The sequence below is a fragment of the Notolepis coatsorum genome (genome assembly GCF_963971535.1).
Source record: "Notolepis coatsorum genome assembly, chromosome: 14".
NCBI classification, from domain to species: domain Eukaryota; kingdom Metazoa; phylum Chordata; class Actinopteri; order Aulopiformes; family Paralepididae; genus Notolepis; species Notolepis coatsorum.
This window is the reverse complement of record NC_140178.1, coordinates 52,075,242-52,088,350: the sequence shown is the minus strand read 5'-3', so window position 1 is coordinate 52,088,350 and position 13,109 is coordinate 52,075,242. Positions and strand designations below refer to the sequence as shown.

Here is a 13,109-nt window from a genome sequence, read left to right as displayed (position 1 = left end):
CCATCTGAACCCTTTCAGCCTGCTTCTGTCGGTCGAACTTGACCAAGTATGAATGAGAAGAAAAAGCGATAAACGCTAAAAGAACCAGGTGACTGGTCAAAGTTTAAAAAAAAAAAAGTCATACATAGCACGAGTCCCCTCCGATACTCGAGGTAACAGCAGTCGCATCTTTTCACCTGCGCGGCGCGATCTTTCAGCGTCAGGGGTCTGCGCTTTGGAGGGGCGCCGCCCCCATTGCTTCCTGATTCTACTGCGCAGGCGCACCAACCGACCTGTAGGAGTCGCTGTCCACAATGCCCGATCCCCACCCATCAGTTTCCCACCCCCTAATACTGCCAATGTGTATTAGTACGGACGACCAGCTAAACTGAAAGCAATGTGGAGCGCCTTGCCCACTGCACCACGTAGCCACACCTACTTAATATAATCTATACTTCTTATTTATACTCTATTAAGCTAATCTCTATTTCACAAATAAAAAAGGCAGATAAACTGAGTTAGCCCTCCAGTACCATCCCTGATCTGAGCTCTAGCAGTGATACAGATATAGAAGATAATAATAAAAAGGTTAATAAACGGAGTTAAGGTGGCTTTACCCTCCAGTAACATCCCTGATCCGAGTATAGTAATAATAAGCACGTTCCTCACCCTCTCTGAGGCGCTGGCCAGCTTGGTACCAGAGCCGCTGAACGTAAGAGCTGCCAAAGGGCTGTCGTGAGCTGGGATCATGGTGAGTGTACTCTGAGAAGACAGAGGGGGGGGGGGGGGGGGGGGAGTGGAGGAGAGAGAGAGAGTCACTTTTATACATTTGTACAGTAAATGCACCAGGAATTGGACTAGGTCATTAGCAGTTATGTTATTTGTATTATCATACAGGATATATATATAGCACCCACTCCCCACACTTTATATTTATGGATGAAGGATTGCACTACAACTCGTACACCTTACTGTAAATTGTACCTAAAATTGTACCTCATCCCATTTCTGCTTTGCACTAGATAGTACTGTACATTAGTACACTGCATAGTATTGTGTATTGTATATTATATGGTAACTCAGAACATTGTACATATGTCTATACCGAACAACTGTGACCTCATTTTCTTCTTCTAAATTCATGCTATATTATGTTATTATGTTATTTGATACTATCTTGTCTAGCACAGTCTCTGGAGCGTAACAGTAAGAAGCATTTTGTATGAAAGTATTCTGTACTTCTGTATGACAACTATTAAAGAACTTGAACTATATATATATATATATATATATATATATATATATATATATATCAACTAAAAGGAGAATACCTTCAAGAGAAAGAAGGGACCGCACACTCCTCAGGACTGGTTTTTGCTTTTTTATTGCACAACGCGTTTCGCTATCTGCTTCCTCAGGTGCTATGATCATCATTATATACAGCATACTCCACCCCACATCGTAACACATCAAGCCCATTGGCTACTCAATTATCACATTTTATTTTATCATTTTGCAGGATGTAATGCATATAACTCATATGTATAAAAATGATGCATAGAGACCACATATATACACATAGACTAATTTAGAAAATTATATATAATAACACAATATGAGAGAAGTGACAAATACCTAGGTCATTAGATATGATAAACAATTTAAAACAGATTTAAAACCACACCCAGAACACAGAACGGGTAGTGATTACAAAAATGGATTCAGCTTGAGGGATTCATTTAGACCAGACCTGGGCATTGTACGGCCCGCGGGCCGGATACGGCCCGCGGGATGATTCTGACCGGCCCGCGAAAGATTACATGATAATTAAAAAAAAATAAAAAAATAAAAGAATTTTAAACTTTTTTCTTTTCATGTCAGCGTTCACACGCACAATATACGCTTACCTAGGATTTGACTTGATTCAACAACAAAGCAGTCGGGGCAAGCCGAAAACGGTCGAAAGTGTGGTTATTTGAAGTTTGGATTTTTTTTTCACAACTGAGGTAGGTAGATACAAAAATTTGAGACTAAAGTACAGAAAAAAGGTACCATTGGGTACCGGTATCGATTCACAGGTACCGGTACCGTATCGGTTCAAATGTGAACGGTACCCATCCCTACTGAACACACAACTGCAGGGCAAGGGCATTTTTGCTCATGAAATGCATAGCCATGTGAAAGCCTTCATGACAAAGTTGCAATTAATTTCAAGGCAACTAGGCAGCAACAATCTCAAACACATGAAAACCCTGAAAGAAGTCAAACCATCAGCTGATCACCGGCACAGGTACTCATCCATGTTGGGAGCACTGCATGATGAATTTTCAAGGCGTTTTCAAGATTTCAAAAAGGTTGAGGATGAAATGCAGCTGGTTTCCTCTCCCTTTACCTGCAGTGTTGATAGTTGTTCAGCTTGAACTCATTGACCTGCAGTCTGATTCACTACTAAAAGAGCACTTTAAAGGGGAACTATCTTATAAATGGCCTTTTTGAGTGTTTAGCATTGTTTCCTAGCTATGTGAACTTATATTAATATGATCTATGTCTCAAAATTCTCATATTGGCGCATTCTTCCAATTCTCCGCTCACAATATTCACCCTCACTGAACTGAGTCATTTGAAAATGTGCCTATATGTGATGTCATAAAGACACCGCTGCATGTTAATGTTCAGGCGAAGACGACGCTGCGCAGTGGTTTAGGAGCCCAGGCTCAAAACAGCTCGAGATCTTGAGGTAGAAAAATGCTGTTTTTGAGGACTTGATTAGAAATACAAAACAATGAATAAAAAAATATATATATATTACAGAGGTGTTCCATAGACTCACAGGAATTGTGTAAAAGTGCCCAAATAGTGAAAGAAATAGTAAAATAGTTCCCCTTTAAGTCAGCATCACTGCTAGAGTTCTACTCTGCTCTCAAGGAGGAGAACTTTCAAAACATGAGGAGACATGCTCAGAAGATGTTGGTTCTCTTTGGATCCACCTACATATGTGAACAGACATTCTCAGTCATGATGTTTACCAAGTCCAGGTACAGATCCTCTCTCACTGATGAACATCTGGCAGCTGTGCTTCGCATCTCCACCTCAGACATGCAACCTGACTTTGATGGACTTGTTAAAGCTCAACAGAGACTGGATTTCTCACACTGAATGAAAAAGAAGAACTGAAGAACACTAAAATGTGGAAATATAACAAGTGAAATGGGACACTTGATCTGTTTTTTTCTTTTTTTTTTGCACAATTCTGAAAACATTAAATGTTTAATATAGGCATGTAAAGTAAAAAAGGCTACAAAACTGGGACACTTTTCTTTACACAGTTCAGTGACATGTCTTGTTTATTTTTGCTATAAGATGATGTGATGTCTTTAGAAAGCTAAGAAAATCCTTGTTTCAATAGTATATGAAACTCAAAATGCCCTTTGTTATTAATGTTTCACATTTTGTTATCATTTTGGAAATAAATTCTATTTGAATAAATTATATTTTTGAAAGCTAACCTCACCTTTTAATTGCCAAATAATAACATACACTCTTACCAGGGGTCAAAACAATGCCATTTACTGCTTTTTATATAGAAATTAAATGTATATTATGCATAATTGAGTTTGGAATATTTTCAGTTGCTCATTCGGCCCCATGGGAAAAATAATTGCCCACCCCTGATTTAGACCATGGGGTTCCACAGAATTCAGAGTAAAAATCCAGTACGCTTCCCTTTGTAAGAGAAGTTTTATTATATCACCGCCCCTGGGTGGCAGGGTGACTCTTTCGATTCCAATGAACCTTAGAGAGGCTGTGGTTCCATGATCTCTCTCCTTGTAGTGTTTCGCAATGGCATAATCCATATTGTTGTTCCTAATGGCTGCCTTGTGTTCTGCTATTCGCACCTTCAAATTTATTTTTGTTTGTCCAACATAGACCTTACCACAGGGGCATTTCAGCATGTATATCACATGTGTGGTGTTGCAATTAATAAGATCCCTTTTTTTTTTTTTTTTTTATTATTTAAACAAACACATAAACAAACATGACAACACAAGATTAGATATACAAGCATTAATTAACAGTGCACATCCAATGAAATCACCATTTAGATAAATGTCTTATACAAGATATACCCCTAATACCTGCTATCTAATACCCTACACACATATGCTCTTGCTCGCACCCCCCCCCCCCCCCGGACCCCCCATTGGATAATCCATCCATTATCATTCGCTCCTAACCAGACACCACCATTATATGCTAGCTTTTATTCTCTCCACCACTTCTAACCACATTGTCATTTTGGATTCATTGAGACCCAAAATTCTTGCTGTAGATATTTCTAGATAAATCACATCGAGATATGTAAGAATCCAGACCTTCCGGCACATTTTTTCCGGTTGAAACCATCGTGATGCTATCAGCTTTTTAGCCACTGTGATACCAGATAAAACCAATCTCTTTACCTGTATAGATACTGCATACTCAAAAACATCATTCAGCAGTAATACAGAGGGGTGTACAGGTATATTCAGAGTTAAGAGATTTGATAATTGCTGGGTCACTTCTTTCCAGAATATCTTAACTGGTGGGCAGTCCCAGTACATGTGCATAAATGTCCCCTCGTCCCCATTTGTACATAAGGATTGATTGATTGATTGATTGATTGAAAAGTTTATTAACAGATTGCAGAATGGGTACAGTACAGTACAGCTCAATACATACAATTGTTAAGGGGATGCAGACCAGAGAAAGACTTTCGTCTTGTTTACATCAGGGTCCCCCATTTTCAATTCATCATAACATATATGACATACATGACATACAGATAGACAGTACTGCTACATCTATACATTTATGACATATCAGATTTGCAAATACAGTACTGTTTGTGATACAAAAGTGTCCAGAAAAGGAGTGTATATACATTTGGCGTAGAAACTGTACATTGGAGGAGGTTGGATGGGTGGGGTGGGGTTGGGTGGGTTGGGTGAGGGCTATACATTGGAGGTGTGGGGGGGGGGGGTTGGGTAGGGGACACACACACATTTTACACTGTACATTGGAATACTGACAAAGCCTTACTTGGTCATTTACTGTACAACTAGGTTAGGACATTTGTAGGGGCCAGTTTCGAATTGCAGTCTCACGTAGGTGTTTTTTGAGAGTGTTTTTGAAAGTGGGTAGTGATTCACATTCCTTTACAGCTTTAGGTAGGGCGTTCCACATTGATGTGGCATAATTGCGAAACGTGTTTAGTCCCTTGTTTGAGCCGAATCTGGGTTTTACATGATTTGTGGAGCTCCCTCTGGTGTTGTGATCGTGGTATTCACTGACCTTTGGGAAGTATTTTGACATGTACATGGGTACCTTGGTCGCGTAGTGTATCTTGTAGACCAGGCCCATTGCAAGTTGCTGTACTCTGTCGTCTACTCTAAGCCATCCTAGGTTGTCAAAGTGGGCAGGGGTGAGGTGGGTTCTAGGAGTCAGGTCAAGTAGTAGTCTGACTCTGACTAGCTTGTTTTGAGATGTTCTAATTTGTTTTTAGTGCCTTTGAGGTGCTTTGGTACCATGAGGTGCAAGCATAGTCGTAGTACCCTTGAATGAGTGCTCCTGCTAGAGTCTTCAGGGTATTCTTGTTTACCAGAGAGGAGATCCGGTACAAGAATCGCGTTCGTTGGTTGACTTTTTTTATTACATTGGATGCCATTTTGTCACAGGAAAGATTAGCCTCTAGGATGGAACCCAGGTAGGTAATTTCATCTTTCCTTGTGATAATATTGTCACCCACTGTAACCGAGAAGCCGTCGGTCTTGCTGAGTTTGTTATTTGAACCGAAGAGAATGGACTCTGTTTTGCCCATGTGTAATGATAGTTTGTTGTCTGCGAGCCATATGCAGATTTTGCCTAGTTCCGAGCTGAGGGCTTTTTCAACCTGTAACTTGTTCTTGTCAGAGACCAGCAGGGCTGAGTCGTCCGCAAACAGGAACAAGTTGCAGTCACAAGCTGACGACATGTCATTTGCATAAATTAGGAATAGTAGCGTTTGGAGCATTTGGAGTCTTGTTTAAGACCCATTCTGTTCAGTCTTATAGGAGTCAAGTATGTCCTATGAATATAGCTAAGATTGATTTGTTGATGGTCCGGGTTCCTTGATGCAAGTCGAACATTTGCCCAGGCTTCTTGCCAATCAAAATCTTTTTCCAGGTCTGGTATATCCCTCCTCCAGACTGAGTCTAGGTGGAGGGTTTCATACGAGGACGTTAGTAATTGATGATACAAATCTGATACAAAACCTCTCGATGTCTCTCTTTCATAGAAGAATTTGTGGTATCTGTGGTGTACAATTGGTATCCTTAATGGAACACCGTGAGCCTTCAAACATAACAATAACTGTGCGTAAAAATAATATGTGGAACCGGTGAGATAATTTTTTGTGTGTATTTCATCATAACTACAAACACCCTGTTTGTTGAAAACATCTCCTAATGTGTGTATGCCTTGCTTTTCCCATCTAGGGAATCTTATAGGTCGTTTTCCAATCAGGAGTGCATTGTTATTGAATAAGGGAGTATGATTATGCCATTTATGTGGGTTAGAATATTTTTTTTGTGTTTCACGCCATATCCGGATCGCATGAGAAATTATGGGGCCAAATTTCAGTTCGCATCAGGCCACGTGAGCGGATCGGCGCGGCCGAGAAATCCGCTCTTCGCTCTTTAAAGCTTGGTCCGCTCCGCTAATCGCTCATGTTGACCCCGCCCCCAAGTCGCTCTCCGCTCGCTCCCCGCTCACCTTGAATCGAGCGCTCCCCGCTCCCCGCGCCAGATCGCTCGGCAGATTTTTTTCTTTTCTTTTGGAGCATGGTGTAAATTAGCTCAAACTACAACAGTCTACACCCCCTGGGCCCCTTAACAATTGTTTGTATTGAGCCGCATTGTAATTGTACCCATTCTGCAATGTTAAATAAAGTTGTTTATCCATTCACTAGCTCTATTAAGCGATGATAGGCTAGCCGAGCCACAATGCTATGGTCGCTGCCATTAACGTTAGCATGTAAGCTAACGACAACAACAATGGCGTCGATACTTTTTCTAACAGGAGTGAGTGACAAAGCCTGAACAGGATATCACAGGTTCACCCTTCTCATTGGTTGAAAATGGCCTTCATGTTTGTACATCGCCATCTGTTGCTTTGGCATTGTACTGCATGTATATATTACATCAACAGTGTTAAACCACTGTGAGCGGCCTGGAGTGGATTGGAGCGGTGGAGAACTCTCGCTCCGGACGTCGCGCCGACTCATTTTAAAACCCACTACTTTCCAGTAACCATCTGGAGGGGGTAACGGTAGCATTGAGCTGATGAAGTTGATTCTAGGTAAGACATCCATCTTAACTATTGAAACCCGTGCCTGTACTGAGTTTTTAAGTTTTGACCACCTGTCAAAGACGTATTTGATTTTATTTTGGATTTCACCGTTTGGCTTATGGAAGGCGTATATTTTTTGCAGGGGCGTTAAGTGGAAGGAAAGCCGACTTTGGCCAATTTATCTTAAATCCCGATAGGTCGCCAAAGTCATCAATCAACTTGAGAAGATGAGGCATTGCGGTGTTAGGGTTTTGCATGAACAGTATTACGTTGTCCGCATATAAACTAATTTTGTGTTGTGTGCCCTTGATTACGATTGGTTCTATGAATTGGGGGACTAAGAGGGCAACCCTGTCTAGAAGAGCGCGATACCGGAAAGATTTCGGAGGTGATTATACCTGTTGTAATCATGGCCGATGGGTCTTTGTATAATACTTTAATCATATCAATGAATCCTTTTCCTAACCCCATCCTTTCTAATACTGCCCATAAATATGACCATTCCAACCTATCAAAAGCTTTCATTGCATCCAGGGACAGCATCGCCTTAGGTGTGGTGTCTTCCTTGCTGGCATCTAGTACGTGTAGTAATCGTCTTATGTTATCAGTGATCAAGCGGTTTCTTATGAAGCCAGTTTGATCCGGATGAACTAAAGACGTCATATGCTTTTGAAGTCTGATGGCTAATACCTTGATATCGGTTCCGAGGAGGCTTAAGGGTCTATAACTACCGCACTCGGTGGAGTCTTTGTCTTTTTTAAGGAGGACTGTTATGAGTGCAATATTGTCGTTCTTATGGAAGTTCCCCTCCTTGACTGAGTATAAAATCATATTAAGTAATAGGGGTCCAATTATGTCCCAGCATGAGAGGTACATTTCTGGTGGGATACCGTCTCTTCCAGGAGCCCTACCACTTTGCATTTCGGATATGGCCTTCCTGAGTTCCTCTAGTGTGATAGGTGTTTCGAACTGTTTAGCGTCATCCTCCGAAAGTTTGGGGAGGTTAATTTGATTAAGATATGTGTCCATTTTGTTTTGATCGAAGGTCGTTTCTGATTTATACAAGTTGGAGTAGAACTCTTTGAATGTCGCGTTTATTTTTTTAGTGTCTGTTACAGGTCCTTGTTGTGCTTTAATGGTAGTTATATCTGTAAATTTTGCGTTAACTCTTAATCGCATAGCTAGTAGGTGACTTGGATTGGAACCTTGAGAGTAATACTGTTGTCTTGTGCTACGTATTTGTACTTCAGATTGTTGTTTATAAATGGCGTTAATCTCTGTTTTTAGTACATTAACTTGAGATTCCAGTCGAACCGAGTCGTTGTATTGTAAAGAAGTAAATAACGTAGAGTAAAGCGTTTCCAGTTCCGCCAGTTTTGAGCATCGATTCTTGCGTATTTTGGAGGAAAAGCTATCAGTGAAATCCTTGATCATTCCCTTTACCGACATCCATAATATTCTAGGGTCCGGCACCGATTTCACATTCTCTAGTAGGAATACTGAAAGAGCTTCTTTGAGTTGTGTAATGAATTCCTTGTTATTCAGCAGTATCGTGTTAAATCGCCATCTTGGGGCTCGGGATGACAGTATACCAAATGATCCTTTTAGGAGTAAATAACAGTGATCTGATAATGCATTGGGTACCATCTCCACGTCATAGTTATCAAATAGTCTCGGGGTTGCGAATACATAATACCGTAATTCCTCTAATAGTAACCGGTATTCAATAAAAAACCGGGTCTCTATTAATGACCGGGTGCGCTGTTGAGCTAAGCAATTATAAGCCGGCCTCCTAATACAAGCCGGGTTTCATGTATATGCTGGCCTGGCTGTGCAGTAAATACCATATAATGGTATGGTGTTAATGTTTACCAAGAGAGTAAGCCTACCCCAGAATTGTATACAATTATTATTATTATTATTATAATTATTATTATTATTATTATTATTATTATTATTATTATTATTATTATAATAATAATAATAATAATAATTATTATTATTATTATTATTATTATTATTATTATTATTATTATTATTATTATTATTATTATTATTATTATTATTATTATTATTATTATACCAGTATTGTGATTGCACTATTTTACTTTATTTAACTTTTTTTGACCACCTGTAATTGCACTGTTTACTACCGTATTTCATACAGTACTTGGTTTCAATAAATGAACCCAGTACATTTTACTGGGTTCAAACTGACACAAAATGTTGATTTATTCATTATGATCTGTTTGAAAATTAGAAATATAGGCCTCTCTCTTATACATGCCTCCTCCTAATACAAGCCTGGTATCAGCTACAGTTGAAACAAATACAAGCCGGGGTTACTATTAGAGGAATTACGGTACATCTATTCTGGAAAGTGTTTTATGTCTTGCTGATCGACAAGAGTACTTCCGGGTCGTGGGGTTGAGTGATCGCCATAGATCATTTACACCTGTATTCTTCGACCAATCCTTTAACGCGCTAGAAGATTTTTTTTGTTCGTTGGAAAAGGTGGGATAAGATTTATCCAACCCAGGATCCCAGATGGCATTAAAATCTGCACCAATTATAAATGAGTATTCTGGAAGGTCTAACATTTTTCCGGTAAGTGTAGTGTAGAAATTAGCTTCGTATAGATTTGGGGCATATACCGCTATCAACGCTATTTTCCTATTCTTGTGTATAATCTTAGCTATGGTTATCCGACCATCTGCATCAGACCATACTCCCTTCAATTCAATATTCAATTTCCGCTTCACGACTATAGCAACTCCACGGGTTCTCGTTCCAAAGGAAGAGTGACTAATGTTATGGTATGTGTTGTCCTGATGGATGCTGATGCTGGGTGCTGATGGAATATGCAGCAAAATCCTAATAGCCATAGCCAATATTATAGTCAGACCACTCGCTCACTGTATTAATTTGTCCTTACTACTGTACATGGTGTAGTGCCAAAAAACATCAAAATTGGGAGAATAATACCCATATATAAATCAGGTGACAAAAATAGTATTAATAATTACCGTCCAATATCCGTGTTACCAGCTCTATCCAAAGTCTATGAGAGAGTTGTGTACAATAGATTAAGCGAATACACCACCAAGCTAGATATACTCACCAATTCACAATACGGCTTCAGGAAAAAGAGAACTACAAACATGGCAATATTAGACCTCATAGAAAAAATACATGATGCCATTGACCAGGGTGATTGTGGGGTGGGCGTTTTCCTGGATCTATCAAAGGCTTTTGACACCATTGACTTCACCATTCTACTTGGGAAACTACACCATTATGGCATAAGGGGTCTGGCTCTCAACTGGTTCAGTAGCTATTTACATGGTAGGCAACAGTACGTCGATATAAAAAATCACAAATCAATAAAAATGGACATCAAATATGGGGTCCCCCAGGGGTCAATTCTAGGGCCTTTACTATTTATTCTCTATATAAATGACTTTGTCAACTCATCTGTACTACTGCACAAAGTAATATTCGCTGATGACACTAATTTGTTTCTGTCACATAAAAATCCACTCGAGCTACAAGATCTACTCAATACAGAACTACAAAAAGTGGACACCTGGTTCAAATGCAACAAATTATCACTAAATCTCAGCAAAACAAATTTCATTGTCTTCCACTCAAATTGGATGCGCACACATCACATGTGCATACAAATAAATGGAAAGGAGCTGTCAAGAGTGGTGTCCACAAAATTCCTGGGGGTCATCATCGATGAGTCACTCAACTTCAAATGCCACATAAAATATCTACAAACAAAACTGTCCAAATATGTTGGCTTATTCTGCAAAATACGTCATTTTCTTCCCTTGCCTGCCCTTCTCACTTTATACAAAACCCTGTTTGAACCCCTCATTAATTACTGTAACGTCATATGGTGCAACACATACCCCAGCCATCTCAAGAAACTAGAAAGCCTACAAAAGAGGGTTCTACGAGTGCTGTCATGGTCCGGGTATAGAGCGCCCTCAAAGCCTCTGTTCCATCGCTTTGGTCTCCTGAGGCTCGCTGAATTTAACATTCATCAAAACGCATCAATTATGTATCAAGTTGTCAACAACATGAATCACAGACTGTCTGAGCTTGTCCCAGTCTGCCAACCACTGCACATCCACAACACAAGAAATAAGCATCTTATATCTGGCAAGAGGAGAAGGCTAAATTGTGCTAGCCTAAGCATAGCATGCAGGGGTCCACAGATCTGGAACAAGCTTGACGAAAATCTAAAAATGACTAATACCTTTAAAACCTTTAAAAAATCACTGAAAGAGGAACTGCTAAAATCATATCTCTAATTAAAATTATAACTTAGGAATAAAATTGTCTGTATTATGTATCTCTGTTATATGTCAGTTAGTAGGTAGGTGTGTAAACCTACCCACGCTGTATTGTTTTGTTTTGTTTTTTGTTATTGTTTTGTTGTTTATATTCTGTTTGTATCTGTGTTCAGGCTCCCTCCAAAAGCTTTAAATAGCTTCTTGGGAGACCTGGCACATGCACACAATTTGCGACATTGATATCACATGAGGATACTCGCATGTAAATGTATCATGTGTGTGTGTGAATAAATTCATTCATTCATTCATTCATTCATTCATTCATTCATTCATCCGCTAACGTAGCTTTGTCTCCCACTAAAATGTGCGTTTCGCTTAAGAGAGCCACATCAACCTGTTTGTTTTTCATCAATGTGAGCACGCTTTTGCGTTTATGTTGATTATTTATTCCCCCAGTGTTCCAGATCATAATATTCAAACTAGCCATAATCTATACATATTGTTTTGTATTTGTTGGTAATACTTCTGGAGTGCGAATTCACAATGGATTTACATCCCACTGTTGAGGTCCCGTTGAGAGCCGAGCATAAAAACATACATATATACAAATAAACCCCTGATCCCCCCCTCCCTTACAGAGCCGTACAAGGTACCTATTTGATACCTCCTTCGCGTACAACTTCTTCCTTTCCTGCACCTCCGGTCAGCCCAGAATGAGCAATTTATCCTAAGCTTTCCTATGTATACCATAGAATCTATACTTTTAATTCTAATTTAATAGAATGTCACCTGTAGCCAAGCCACTCTCCCGTTAATGTAATTAAACAAAATGAAAAATATACCTCAATTAGTATACTCAGTAAACCTCTTTTTTTTTTTAAACCTTCTACTACCATGTATTGGTTAGAACATTTCAGAATAAAGAAATAAAGAATAAGAATTAATGATGTTTAGAATTAGATATCAAAACCCATAAAATCAGGGAATAACTACTTAAACATTATTTTTTAAATAACTTTGCATGTTTACACATCTAAATGACAAGGAGATTTTTAAATACTTGTATGCAGATCGTCCCCCGTCATGAGTGATCATTAATCTGTTATGGTGGTCGTTGTTCTTCACATCTATGTGAAGATCCCTTATTTTATATTCCTGTCCAGACTGTGGAGGGTAGAAAACCTTTGTTTTCATGGTGTTTGAACAATGGGTGCATCGACCACATGGATGGTTACCACACAGCTCTGTTCTTAGCCAGTTAGAGTGACTTACTACAGGGGATTTATACATAGAATTGACGACAGAGTCCCTTATGTTTTTTCCCCTTTTAAAACGAAAGGTCTGTGGGATCTAGGTCTGTGGGATCACTACAGATATGTTTAAGGCGCAGGAATTGTCCGTATGGGATATTCTCTACCATACATCTCGGGTGATGACTCTGTGCATGTAAAATAGTGTTGC

General features: G+C 39.4%; 1 protein-coding gene across 4 annotated transcripts in view; it reads right to left on the bottom strand.

The window, feature by feature from the left end:
* wipi1 (WD repeat domain, phosphoinositide interacting 1) overlaps window positions 1-13,109 on the bottom strand; it is a 90,495-nt gene that overhangs the window by 29,053 nt on the left and 48,333 nt on the right. For all 4 annotated transcript variants that reach the window (XM_084329385.1, XM_084329386.1, XM_084329387.1 and 1 more), the window contains one exon: window positions 649-741. In XM_084329385.1, coding sequence (XP_084185511.1) covers window positions 649-741 — 93 coding nt within the window. The remainder of the gene's footprint in view (window positions 1-648; window positions 742-13,109) is intronic.